This window comes from Neocloeon triangulifer, unplaced genomic scaffold (assembly GCF_031216515.1).
Source record: "Neocloeon triangulifer isolate White Clay Creek 2 clone unplaced genomic scaffold, ASM3121651v1 ptg000009l, whole genome shotgun sequence".
In the NCBI taxonomy this organism is placed as follows: Eukaryota; Metazoa; Arthropoda; class Insecta; order Ephemeroptera; family Baetidae; genus Neocloeon; species Neocloeon triangulifer.
The window spans coordinates 670905-683058 of NW_026775551.1; the positions used below are offsets into that span (position 1 = coordinate 670905).

General features: G+C 37.7%; 2 protein-coding genes across 3 annotated transcripts; one reads left to right on the plus strand and one right to left on the minus strand.

Moving 5' to 3' along the window:
- Positions 1–272: 272 nt before the first annotated feature.
- LOC132195556 (probable methyltransferase TARBP1) lies at positions 273–12154 on the minus strand. Its single transcript, XM_059617641.1, has 14 exons — positions 11955–12154; positions 9656–11781; positions 9128–9599; positions 8844–9073; positions 8567–8780; positions 8359–8514; positions 8130–8309; positions 7888–8076; positions 7667–7829; positions 7490–7611; positions 7255–7431; positions 7066–7202; positions 6820–7012; positions 273–413 (listed from the first exon to the last, which is right to left on the minus strand). The coding sequence occupies exons 2-13, from the start codon at positions 11737–11739 to the stop codon at positions 6847–6849; spliced, it is 4290 nt and encodes a 1429-aa protein (XP_059473624.1). The 5' UTR covers positions 11740–11781; positions 11955–12154; the 3' UTR covers positions 273–413; positions 6820–6846.
- LOC132195559 (uncharacterized) lies at positions 3387–5933 on the plus strand. 2 transcript variants are annotated; one of them, XM_059617643.1, is made up of 5 exons: positions 3387–3570; positions 3623–3766; positions 3834–3980; positions 4031–4195; positions 4257–5933. In XM_059617643.1, the coding sequence occupies exons 1-5, from the start codon at positions 3492–3494 to the stop codon at positions 4763–4765; spliced, it is 1044 nt and encodes a 347-aa protein (XP_059473626.1). In that variant the 5' UTR covers positions 3387–3491; the 3' UTR covers positions 4766–5933. The 2 variants fall into 2 exon arrangements, with proteins under 2 accessions (XP_059473626.1, XP_059473627.1); XM_059617644.1 differs by having other exon boundaries at positions 3388–3570; positions 4046–4195.

Genomic DNA, 12154 nt, shown 5'->3' on the forward strand with positions numbered 1-12154 from the left:
AAGTAAAATAAAATTAATTACCAAGATACTGTTTATCTTTTTATTCTTAAAGATATTTGGAATTTTGTATTTTCCCCCTACTATTTCTAGGAATCGTGATTCAAAAGCAACAAAAGTTGCAACAGCGAGGCACCCTGCACGAAAACTGCGCGCACTTATTACAAAATCCCTGTCTTGCTCATCAGACAGGAAACTACTTGAGGGAATTTTGTCAACAAAAGTTCATCGCACCTGACAAAGGGTAGTAAACCAGTCAGGGTCTGTGCGGTAAGTGTAAAAATATAAATCCTGGCGCCGAAACTCTCTCAGCCTCTTTTCGAATCAGTCAGATGGGATTGTGAGAGGGACCCTCACAATCAGTCGCGCCGTGGGGCGCGTCAGCTCCTTCGCTTCCACACGTTCTGCAGGTAAATCTGGGGGGAAAATGCATACTGGTCTTTTAGGGAAACCTCTCCAGATGCATTGTTAAAACTGAAATTGTAAAAAAGAAACGCGTTCTTTTGGATACTAAAAAAACCAATTTATGCTGAGACCACCAAACATGAAAGAAATTTCCCAGCAGTTTCAAATGAAAACTTCTACTTTGCGCGTTTTCTGAGAAAGATGTTAAGAGTGGCGCGGTTCATGGGAAAGTATTTATCTCAAGTGTAAACAATTTAAAAGAAAATTTGGTGGCTTTGGGGAGTTTTCAAATGTAGAAAGATATGCCATGATGAGATTAAAAACTAGTTTATAAATCATTGGTCAGCTTCTCAAATTAAATTATGTTATAAAAAGTTATCGAAGTGAAGAACTAGGCTTTTTCCTCGTTGTAAAAAATTGTTTTTCTTCAAAAACAAATGGCTCTACCAGTTTCGGTCACAGTTTGCGACCCTATTTCATGAGCAAGAAAAAAATATAAAAATCAGCAAATTGAAAAACAACATTTTTAACAAAAAAATTCCAAATCTTTTGCTATTAAGGAATGAAGTTTATGTTAGTCCCTGTTGAAAAAAACAAAATTTTTATAATATATCAACCAATTTTCTAAAATTTAGGACATTTTCTTTAAATTCAATTAGGACAAAATTTTTAGGACAACGTGCGACCATAGCTTTTAGGACATTATCTTTAGCATATTTTCTTTAGGACATTCTCTGTTAGTACATTGTCTTTAACCTCAATTTAGGACATTTTCTTTAGGACATTATGATGGTACCCCTTAAAACTAACAAATTCAAGTACAAACATGATTTGGATTTTTTTTTGTTAAAAATGTAGTTTTTCAATTTGCTGATTTTATTTTTTTATTTTTCTTGCTCATGAAATAGGGTCGCAGATCGTGACCAAAGCTGGTAGAGCCATTTGTTTTTGAATTAAAATAAAACGGGGAAAAAGCACTTCCATGATCATGCATCTCCTCGAGTGTAAATTTCATCAAACAAAAAAAGTTATCAACTTTAAAAGACATGAAGGCAGATAATTTTTTCCATTTGCCTCGACTTATTTCTAAAAATTTAAATCCATCTCAAAACTCTAAAGAGAAACCTTGGGGGCCCCGCGAGAATCACGCTTATGGTTGGTGCTGGCGTGTGAGCCAACCACGCGCGGTGTGAATCTGTCGCTTGTAATTAGTGCTGTCAATTGTTCCATCCTAACAAAAAGTGCCCACATTATGAAGCGTATAATGCGTTTAGCGCTGTTCTATGCCCGCGGGCTAGTCACTTAGCACCTCGCCGACGCTTTTCATATTGACCAATTAATTGGCAGTCGCGGCATCGTCGCTGTTAGGACTCTTTTGTCCGTGACAATGGTTTGCGCTTCAAACTTGGGCAATTGGTTTGCCGCGATGGTTAGGATATCATTAATGAAGAGCAAAATGAAAAATAAATTTCGCAAACGATTTCAAGGACGTCCTCAATTTTGCCAAAAAGTATTTTAATGTAATTTAATTATTAATTCTGTATTATTTTTGTCCAGTATAAATTGAAAGCACCTCAAGTGTTACCATTCAATTTTTAAAATTTATTGTTTATCAAAGTATTGATATTAGTCAATCCCCTTTAGTCAATTTTCCATAAATTTAATTTATTTTTTCCCGAACAAATCTCATGTGAGATTTATTTTGAAAAATTTAGGAATTGCACTGCATTAGTTAAAATTTTTATTTAAAATTTAAATGTTTGTTTCCCTGGCACAGTTTTGCATCAAAAAGCAGTCCATCTATATTCTTTAGGGAGGCCTTGTTGGATTAAAAAATAATTAAGTGGAAAGGAGCATGACGTGGTTGGATTAGGGACGATCGAATTTCTCTTTCAAACACATTTATAAATGGGTTCGATATCAGCGCGGAAAAAGAGGGTGCAACCTTTCACGCGCAGGGGGCGATATGGAGCAATTTGTTTAAACGAACCATAAGGCGGCCAATTACGCACGCGGGCGAGCTGCACGCTTTGTTCAGCAGGCTCGTTAAATAATGGATATCGTACTCTTTCCAGAGTGGTGAGATGAGATCGAGTTTCGGTCCGAAGGCTGGGAAGACGGCGTGTCTTTTGCACCTGTGGCGAGAGCGGGCGAAAGCAACCAGCAGCACCCCCGACCGATAAATCACCACACCGAATGTATACTGCTTATGTGTTATTATCCACTCAGAGAGCAAACCAACCGTGTGCGTCTATAATACAAGCACTTATATTGCATTAGCTGAACATAAAAAGCCCCATTAGTGCTGCTGGCTGCTGCAAAACTCGCCATCAAACCAAATAAAACATGTATCTCATCCGAAATTTTGCTCACACTGACAATTTGTTTTAAAAGAATTCCAGCATCAAATTTCAGTTGTTTGTCCCGCTTCAGATTTCAGATGGATGTTTCCCAGAATAATTAATTGGCTTGTATTACGCCGTTTTACTGAAATAATTTGACGATTTCCATAATATATTCAAAGCCTCCTTTAGGAAAATTTTAGTCTTTTTCTTTAAATTTGTGTCAGGGGAGATTTTATGATGAGGCAAATGATTGCAAGTTTTTAAATTTTGCCGTTTTGGTCAACTTTGTAGAAATATTAATTGTTTTCCTTGTGACCAAACTTCTAAAAAGGATTGCGTTGGGAGTCGGGAGATATTTTATTGTTATTGTATATAGTTGTAATACCATATGCCGTAAGTCAATAAATTTGATAGAATTTATAATAATATCACGTTTAAACGCTTTTGTCATTTATTTTTAAAAATACTCTAAACTAATTCGTATTCTCAAGTTATTAATCTATTGCATTAAAGCTCTGCTTGAAATTAATAAATAAATAAAAATCGTATTCAAATCGTATTTTTCACAAGGAAATAGAGATTTTGAATTAATAGAAATAAGAATTCAGTTTATAAAAAGATTGAAAAGGAAAAAAAATCAGAAAGGAAAAACACTCCCGGAAGTTCCGCATGCATAGCTTTACGTGATAATGATTGGGTGTTACAAGTAAAATGTAAAACTCGTATAAACTGCCAGAACGAAAAATGATCGCCGCAACGCAAAATTTGTTCACGCTGTTATTAATTTTGGAGACACTTTATTTTTCAGCATCTGGTTATAATCGTGAGCTAAAAATTCTTAAAAATTAAGCAACAACTATGTCTTGTCTTTGCAGGGACGAAATTGCCCCTCTGTCCTTTGGTTGAGGATAATTGCTATTTGCAACCCAGTATATTGTGCTTTTGCAAATCGACCGGAAAGGACACATTATTAGAACGCAACGCACGCACTGGCTTTTTGAATCTGTACGACAGCACTAGTGAGAAATTTTCATTTGTTTAATTTCTTTGCTTGATATTAAAATATTGTATGTGATCATTAATAAGATGGTGCGCTAATTTGCCCCCGGAAAAAAAGAGACGAGTGTTCAAAAAGATGCAACCTTAGAGGTAAATGCTTGTCCAAGTTCAGGAAGGATACCTGCGCTTCTATTTTAGGAATCACAATCATTGGAGAACCGATCAGTCCTAATGGTAATTTAAAAACTTTTTAAATATAGAAAGTTTTTAGATTGAAAATTTAGTTGCAAATTATTTAGGTGCAGGTTTGCGTCCAGACGTGTGTCCAACTGACCTGACCAAGTGCCACCATTGTGGCTCTACATTGCCGTGCTATTGCCCGACCCTTCAGAAGAACATCAGCATCAGATGCAGTTACCTTGGCTTCCTTGACCTATTCGACCCCAATAGTGAGTTTTAGTCGAAGCATAAGTTGATAGTAAATAATTTCAGTGTTCAATTTTTAATCAGGCGGCCTTCCTTATTGCATGACAAGCAACGTAACAACAGATTGCTCTAAAATTTGGTTCAGCAAAATAGCTTGGTGCCAAGATCTGTTCTTTGATTCCCATTTGTTTACACCTCTTAATAATGGTGTCGCAAATTCAACACCCTGGACAATCCTTTCCACCAGCAACAACAATGTTAATATAGCTGAAAATCCAGTATCTGACAGTGTCACAGAGGAGCATCCTATTGATAAAGGCAACATGATGATTTACATTGGAGCCGCAATTGGGATTCTAGTCACAGGGGCCGCTGTTTCTGTTGCCTATTTTATGTGGCGGAAACGGAAAAGATCAGCAGAAAATGAACAAACTATGGAGGAGGAAAACGAAATGTATGGTGTGTTTCCTGGAAGAAACATGACGGCACCGATAATCAATGTCACAAGTACGAAGGAACAAGAGAGGGTGACACAGCCTATCATTAATAATGAGTTTGAGGAGGAGAACGAACTCTATGGCACTTTCAACTAGCCAAACTGTAGTCAAATTTACAAAATTAGAATATAGGCAAATTTATTAAACAATTAAGTCAAATTTGAACCACTTTACAGGAGAAGAAATACAAAACATAAATCATTTATTAATTTTTTGAATAAGACCAAAAAATTTAATGATATATAACTTATTATTTACTACGTTCAAACGATTTTGCTTTGTAAAAAAGTATATTATCTTCAAATTAAATGAAAGTAAAATTTTGAGTTCAATAACGCTTTATAATTAAGGATTATAAGATCTCGTTATATTTCTAATATGGATTTTAAATATTGTTAGCTTAATTATTTTATACGGTCGGTTTTTTATTATTTATTCTTCAGGTCCAGTGTTTGGGAAGCATATAAGCAAAATTAAAAAATATACAATGTTTATAATTCAATATTTTTTGTCCCGGGTTTTTAACATTTCTTTGTGTAAAAATATTATTATTATTATTATTGAATCCGTGTGAATTAATCAATAAGTTTGTAAATTTAAGGTAAAAATTCTTATTACACGATAATGAAATTATATAGATCACTATTTTAGCTTTGTGCAATTGAGGAAATAATTATTTTTCCGTTTTTTTTTTTTTGTAAGTTAGTGCACACTGACTCAGCTCGCACCTTGGCTGTGTCTCAAATTTGATTGCGTGCCTTCTACTCTCTTCAAAGAATGACACAAGGGTGGCGAGCCCTAATTAATCCGCGGCAAATTTCACCCGTCGCCATTGTTTGCACAGAAAACGCAGCAGAGAGTGCGTGAAAAAGAGAAGTGCTTCAAGGTGTACAGTGCGCGATATAGGCGAGAGATGATGATGATGGTGATGAAGCTTTAGCAAAGTGTTGCTGCCGCTGCGGCGGAGTGAGCTCCATATTTCATGCTCACGGTGTGCGTGTTGAAACGAACTTTTACCTCTATAAATCCCACAACCCTCTCTTACTACATCATTTACTGCCCATGGCAGGATGGATTTGAGGGAGATCGGCCTAGCGAGAAAAACGGATGCACCAAAGTCTTCAATATTTAAATAATTGTAAAACCAAATATCTGTTAACTTTAAAAATATCTTCCATTTAAAAAAATTGGAGCAAATTTTGTTTTGGAATTTATTAAATTTCTTTGTTGTATCTTAATAAATAAAATTTTTTATGTAATAACAATTAATACAATATTTGCTTCTGATTTTTAAATTCATATTTATATATTTTTTTTTTTAATCATAAGGTTCTTCCAATTTATCAGTTGGTTTCACCTGCATAGTGGTGCGAGCCTTGGACCGAGGCGCGAACTGCTCCTAATGTGTTCAGTAAACGGATGGATGCTGTAAGGAGCAGAAAAAGAGGCCATTTGCGCAGAAATTCGCAGGTGCTCGCGCTTCCCACGCCCTCACCTCTCTCAAACAGCCCCTTTTACAATGTGTATTATTAGTTTTGTGGCACCCCCTGGGTTAATGGTGCTTTCCCGTGATTTCAACGTGCGCCGAGCTTCGTTTTGCTCTCTCTTATTACCACGGTGCGATCGTCCATTAATCATCTCGCTCGCGAGAGCACTCTTAAACTGCGCCCGCCCCTGTCACGCAACATCAATTTTGGTGCGCTATGAATTGCACTTTCAGCCTCAATTTCATGTAAATAAATTTGAAACGGATAACGGAATAATTATTTTTGAATCATCTTAAAGCGTTGATTAATAATAATAAAAAGTTTTAAGCGCCTGCGAATCTGAATCACATTACATTGCCAGATAAATTTTTTTTGCCCTGTTAAATAATAAGTCTTGCAATTATATTTCACTAGTAAAAAATTGCAGGAATTTCATTAAATTTAAAAAAAAAATTGTATGCATCTTTATTGGCAATATTTGTCACCTTCCAAGTCCCTTTTTTGTGCATATAAATGACTTGTTTCACAAAATTGGCACAATATTTAATTTTCGGTTCATGGTAATAAGTAATTTTTAAAATAAAAAGATTTTGAATTAATTTGTAACATTCAAAACTATGAGGAGTGAAAGAAAAGGAAGGATATTAAAAGACTCTGGCTTACTTTGCAAGTTGACCCGTCCAAGATATTTTATTCTTCACCAAGTGAGGACAAGTGGTGCTGCTGGAAGTACTGCCAGACAAAGAGGGCACCAGTGACGTGGACATTCAAAGACCGGATCACACCCATTTGTGGAATTTCCACGCAAACGTCCAGATACGGCAGTAATTCTGCTGGAATTCCTTCTTTCTCATTCCTAGGGCATGTAAACCTTTAGTACCGCAATTTTAATTTGTACGCAATTCTTACCCAAGCAAAACTAAGGTTTTTTTGTCAAACTTGACGCTCTGCAGTGGCACACTTTTCGAAGTTTGCTCGGCTGCCATCAAAGTGTACCCTTGCTTCTTCATCAAACATAGATAGCTGACCAAATTCTCAGGTTTTACCTACAGAGTGTGCTATTAGAAATTAACAACCTTTAAAATAATAATCAATTACCTCTGACAAGTTGATCCATTTTTCTGCAGTGACGCTTAAACTTTGAAACGCAAGTTCATCAACAATCTTCAGGTTGCCAATGATCAGCTCAGAGGCACCAAATATCTCGCAGGTTCTACTGAGTCCTCCCAAATTGGGTGCTTTGTCCACCAGAGAGGCAACAATGACTAATCCACCCTGTAAATATGTAAATGAATTCATCAAAGCAAATAAAAGATTATGTTCGCTGTTTTACCAAATTTGGTGTCCGAGTTTCTCGTGTGTTACTTTCTGCAAACATATCACTCCAAGGGGTGACCTTTCTCTGTACAATCGAATATGAATGCTCCTCTTGATCTTCAATGTCAGCTATAGCACCTTCAAAAGTAATCTCTCTCAGCTTTGGTTCGGGAATTGCAATTAATTTTATTACCTGTGGCTTTCAAGATCCAGTTTGCCACTTTTGCATGTTTAAGATCTTCATCTTCATTGATGAGTTTAAACGCAACTTTAGTTTCATCGAGCTTGAAAAATTTATCAGGAAGCCACTCGTCCTGGCCCACATTTGTCAGCCTAGGGAACTCAACGAGGATTGTCTAGAGTGTAAAAATGTTAATAATTTTTAGAGTAGGCTTCAAAATATGTTTTAATTACTTCCAAGGACAAATGTGCCACAGGATCAAAGACACTGAATAAGAAATCTTCCTGCAGTTTGATAGCATTTTTCACACCACTGGATTGTTCGATGCTAGATTTAACGCTGGATTGGAGAGTTGAGAAGAACGAAAGTACGTCTGTTAGCTGCCTCTTTTCACAAAGAGCAAATATTCGCAAAAGAGCAACCTAAATATACTTTTAATCAGAACAAAGTGAAGTGTTTAGGGTGTATTTCATACTTGAGCGTAAAGACGAATGTTGTAATTTTGCGCCATGCACCAAGGTAGCAAAATTTCAATAATTTTATGCAAAACATGTATCAGCTCAGATGTCCTACATTCATCATTTGCCAGTGCTAAGGTCCAGAGGTACAAAATCGATATAAAAGACGGAATGCTACTAAGCCGTCTACTCGAAGCCTGTAATAAAACACTAAGAAAATTGCGGCTGACAGAAATTTTCAACCACCTCTTGAAGCTCTTTAAAAAATTTGTCACCAACATCTTCATTCCGTGTCAGAATAATGGAAGCAAGCCATTCGATCAGGTATCTGACGCTCGGCTGGTGATTCTCATTTCCGAGACTAGCGGTCGCCCATTGCAGAATTTTAACTTGCATAGGTTCCTGCAAATTGAAAAATTAGATTTCGGCAATGAATAAAATGCCAAGGAGTTACATTTTTCGAAGAGCAACTGATGAGCAGCAAAGATTGGGCAATTCTGTGCTTGGTTCTGTGCACATGGGAGTCGGCAAAGTAGCGGAGTTTTTTATTTCTGCTCAGCTCCGTGTCCTTCTCAATCAACCACGCGGCAACTGGTGCGAGGTCTTGATTAGTTGTTAGTAGGTATTGCACAGCCTTTGCTCTAACTTGTTGACTAGCGTCGCAATTGCTTTTTTAGAAAAAAAAAATAAATAAAATTCAATGAAAAAAATTAAGAATAAAATATTCTCACTTTTCAACTAATTTGTTGGCTGGAATTTCATCTCCATTGGAGGTTATGATTTGGCAAACACTGTTCAAAATTTTTTGATCTTTTCTGAGGGAAGGTCCAAAAAGAAGAGCGAAACCAAGTTGGTTGCAAAAAGTGGGACAAGGTGCAACGTCATGTTGGAGAAAATTATCAACAACCAGATTGAAAAGACCGGCCACAATTTGGCTTTGCTGATATAATTTTTCAGTAAGCTATAAAATAGAAATTAGTTAGAAAATTGAAATTAAACATTGGAACAAATTTACCTGCAGCAAACAATCATTTAGGTCACTTCTCTCCAAAATGCAAGGGTTGAAGGCCATTTTTATGAATGCTTTAATGGACAGCCAGAAGAGTTCAGACTTTCGGTGCTCAAAGCACTTCAGATATGTCCGCTCCAGGATATTTTCAACACGGGCTGGCTCCTTCTCCCTGTGGAGGAAATACCTCAGGCACGCCATTACTTGTGAGAGTGTTTCTGGCCCACTGCTTTCAACCGCATCCTCGGCCAGATCCAAAATCGTTTCTTGCGCAACTGATTTTCGAAACGTCTCCTCCGTTTCAAGCAAAGCAAAAAGCGAGCTCCAGTTGGCTGTGAGAATTCCAGAGACGGTTCTGTTTCTTTGATCCCTCTGCTCTGCTGACTTTGGCAAGTCAGTGTGGTTAACTGAGTTCAATGTTCCAAGTTTAGTCATTTTTGAGATTGAATCAATAAGAAGCTCTCGGATATCATTAGACCTTAAAAAAAATAGAGGTTTGTAATAAAAGCTGGAATTTAAAGTAATTTAATTTACCTTTTTATCTGCGGTGATTGACAAGAATTTTGAATAACTTGGGCAGCAAAGTATTTAGCCTCCAATGACTTTTCACCAGTTTCAAAAATTTGATTCGCTGTAATTATCAGTTCCTTGAAGTCAACAAGCCGAGCAACTTCTGGCTTTTCAAATATCTTGAGGCTATTGATGTAAATTTTAATTAGGCTCAAGTCCTCAACGTCCGCTCCCTTCAGCTTCCGGTGCAAATAGCCGAACAATCCCTCTAGAGATTTTGGTCCTACAAGCTTTGACAAAATCGTTTCTTCCCATTTTTCTTGCCTGCCACTCTCATCAAGAATGTGCACCAAAAGTTCCAAAAGGGCATCAACTGCGTTTGGGCCTCCACTTGAAACATAGTAAGCCCTAGTTTCCAGTTCGGTCAGACGCCACTTGAATTCCAACGCCAACTGGTCAATTTCCTCTTGTCTCAAAAGTCCAGCATCACTCAAAATCACCAAGTACCGAGCAGCAGCTTTGGCGGAAGATTTGAAAATGAACTCTCTAGATTTGAACTGGACTTCTGCAGTTTTTTGCACAAATTCAATTGTCAGCTGCCAGTCATTGAGGCCCCGAGCCATCGACTCTTTTCTGTTGAATGAAGCCAATAAATCCAGCCAAGACTCTTGATTGACCTTCGAAGCGTCCACCAAACTGAAGGCGGCTCTGAGAAGCACAGATTGGGCTGCAGCCCTGAGGAAGACATTCTGCGTCGACATGGCGTCCACGAGGAAAGACTTCAGCAGCTTCAAGTCTTCTGAATCCCAGGCGTCCAGTTTCGGCAAATTTCCGAGCGATTTGCAAATTAGGAAAAGAGGCACCGGCCCCCACGAGATGGCCCTGACCGCAAGTAGGAGGCTTTTGAACATCACCCTCTCTCCTTCCGAGGCGCACTTTTTGACAAAATCTTCCAATCTGTCTGATAAATCAGAATCATGAAAGAGAGGCGTGTTGTCTAGGGCAGGGATCACTATCTCGATGAAAAATTCTGCAGAACCTGACGTCCATGGGTGGTTAAAGAAAAATTCCAGGCCCCATTTAATGATGTGGTTGTTGTCGTGGTTGATTACTTGCTGCAGGGCCACAAAGGCCCATTCTAAACACATTTCAGCAAAAACTTTTTCCAACAAAGGAAGCACCGGCTTGATTATGTGCACCTGCTTCTCCTCCAAACTCTCAAGGATCAAAAAGAAGTCCGTCCAAATTTCTTGGTTTGAGGAATCCCATTCGAATCTGTTGCAGGGCGCAGAAATTTTTCTAATAGTGAAAAAGTGCAGAGCCCTCTTCAGCATATATCGTGCCTGTTTTCTCGTCATTTGGTCCCTGCTGACAAGTCCCTTTTGAACCACCAGCCAAAAGCAGTCATCGTGGAGAAATCTCGGTTCTAATTTTGTGGAGGATAAAAAAATTTCCATCAAAAGGCACAATGGAGTGAGTTTCATATTTTTTGGGTTTTCTTCAGTTAAAATTGTACTCCAGATTTCTGAAACATCTTGAGGATTTGAGTTTAAAACTCTGGGCAACAAATTTGAAATGGCAAACGAACTGAGTCTGTCACAGCCACTGAAAATTAACGCCAAGGCCAAAGTTGAGATTTTCGTGGACAGATTTTCTTCAGGGCAAAAATTCAGGAGACAGTCAAGCAAGTTCAGCGGCATCATTAGAGAGGAAGACTCTTCTTGCAAAAGGCATCCACCCTCCAAAATTCCGTTGACGTATTTTACAACCTGGTTCAAAAATATTTGCGACAGTCTGCTAGAGTTTTCTTTCGGGATGAGTGACAGGCTGTCTTTCAAAATTGGCAAGCTGACATCACATTTTCTGTTGGAAAAATCAAGAAGATGGGTAAAAGTGTGAGAAATGAGAGTCTCAAGTTGTCGAGCTATCTCCACATCGGTACACTCGATTTCGCAGGCAAGTCTTGCGGAAATTAGGCGATGAATATGAATGACTTGCTGGTCATTTTCGTTGAATGAGAGTGGCAACTGCGATGCGATAGTATTCTCCAACAAATTTGCCAGCTGCTTCTTTCCTTCAATAGGAAGTAGTTCTTGAGCAAATTCCATCGTCTCAAGGCCGGATTTCAATCAGATTTCACTATCGACAATCTGTAAAATATAACGTACATAAAATTATTATATTTATAAATTACATAGTCAATAAAAGATCAATAATAATAATAATAATAACAGTACATGTGTACATCAAAATTGTTTATTTGAGAATAATTAAATTGTAAGCAAATACTTTTATAATTATTTTGTAAATCATCTTTTTTTACCTTGTTTTAGTCTTCAGTCTGGGCTGGCCGCTGGGCTGGATGGGTTTCCGTGAGGGCGAGGGGTGAGGGTAAAAATATAAAAAGTGCGAAATCAAAACGTCAAAATAAATATGCTCGCGGCAAGTTCAGCAGGTTCAGCACAGTTCAGCACACGTGAAATTTGTTTTGCATTTTAGTTCCAAGTTTTAACGCATCCGCAC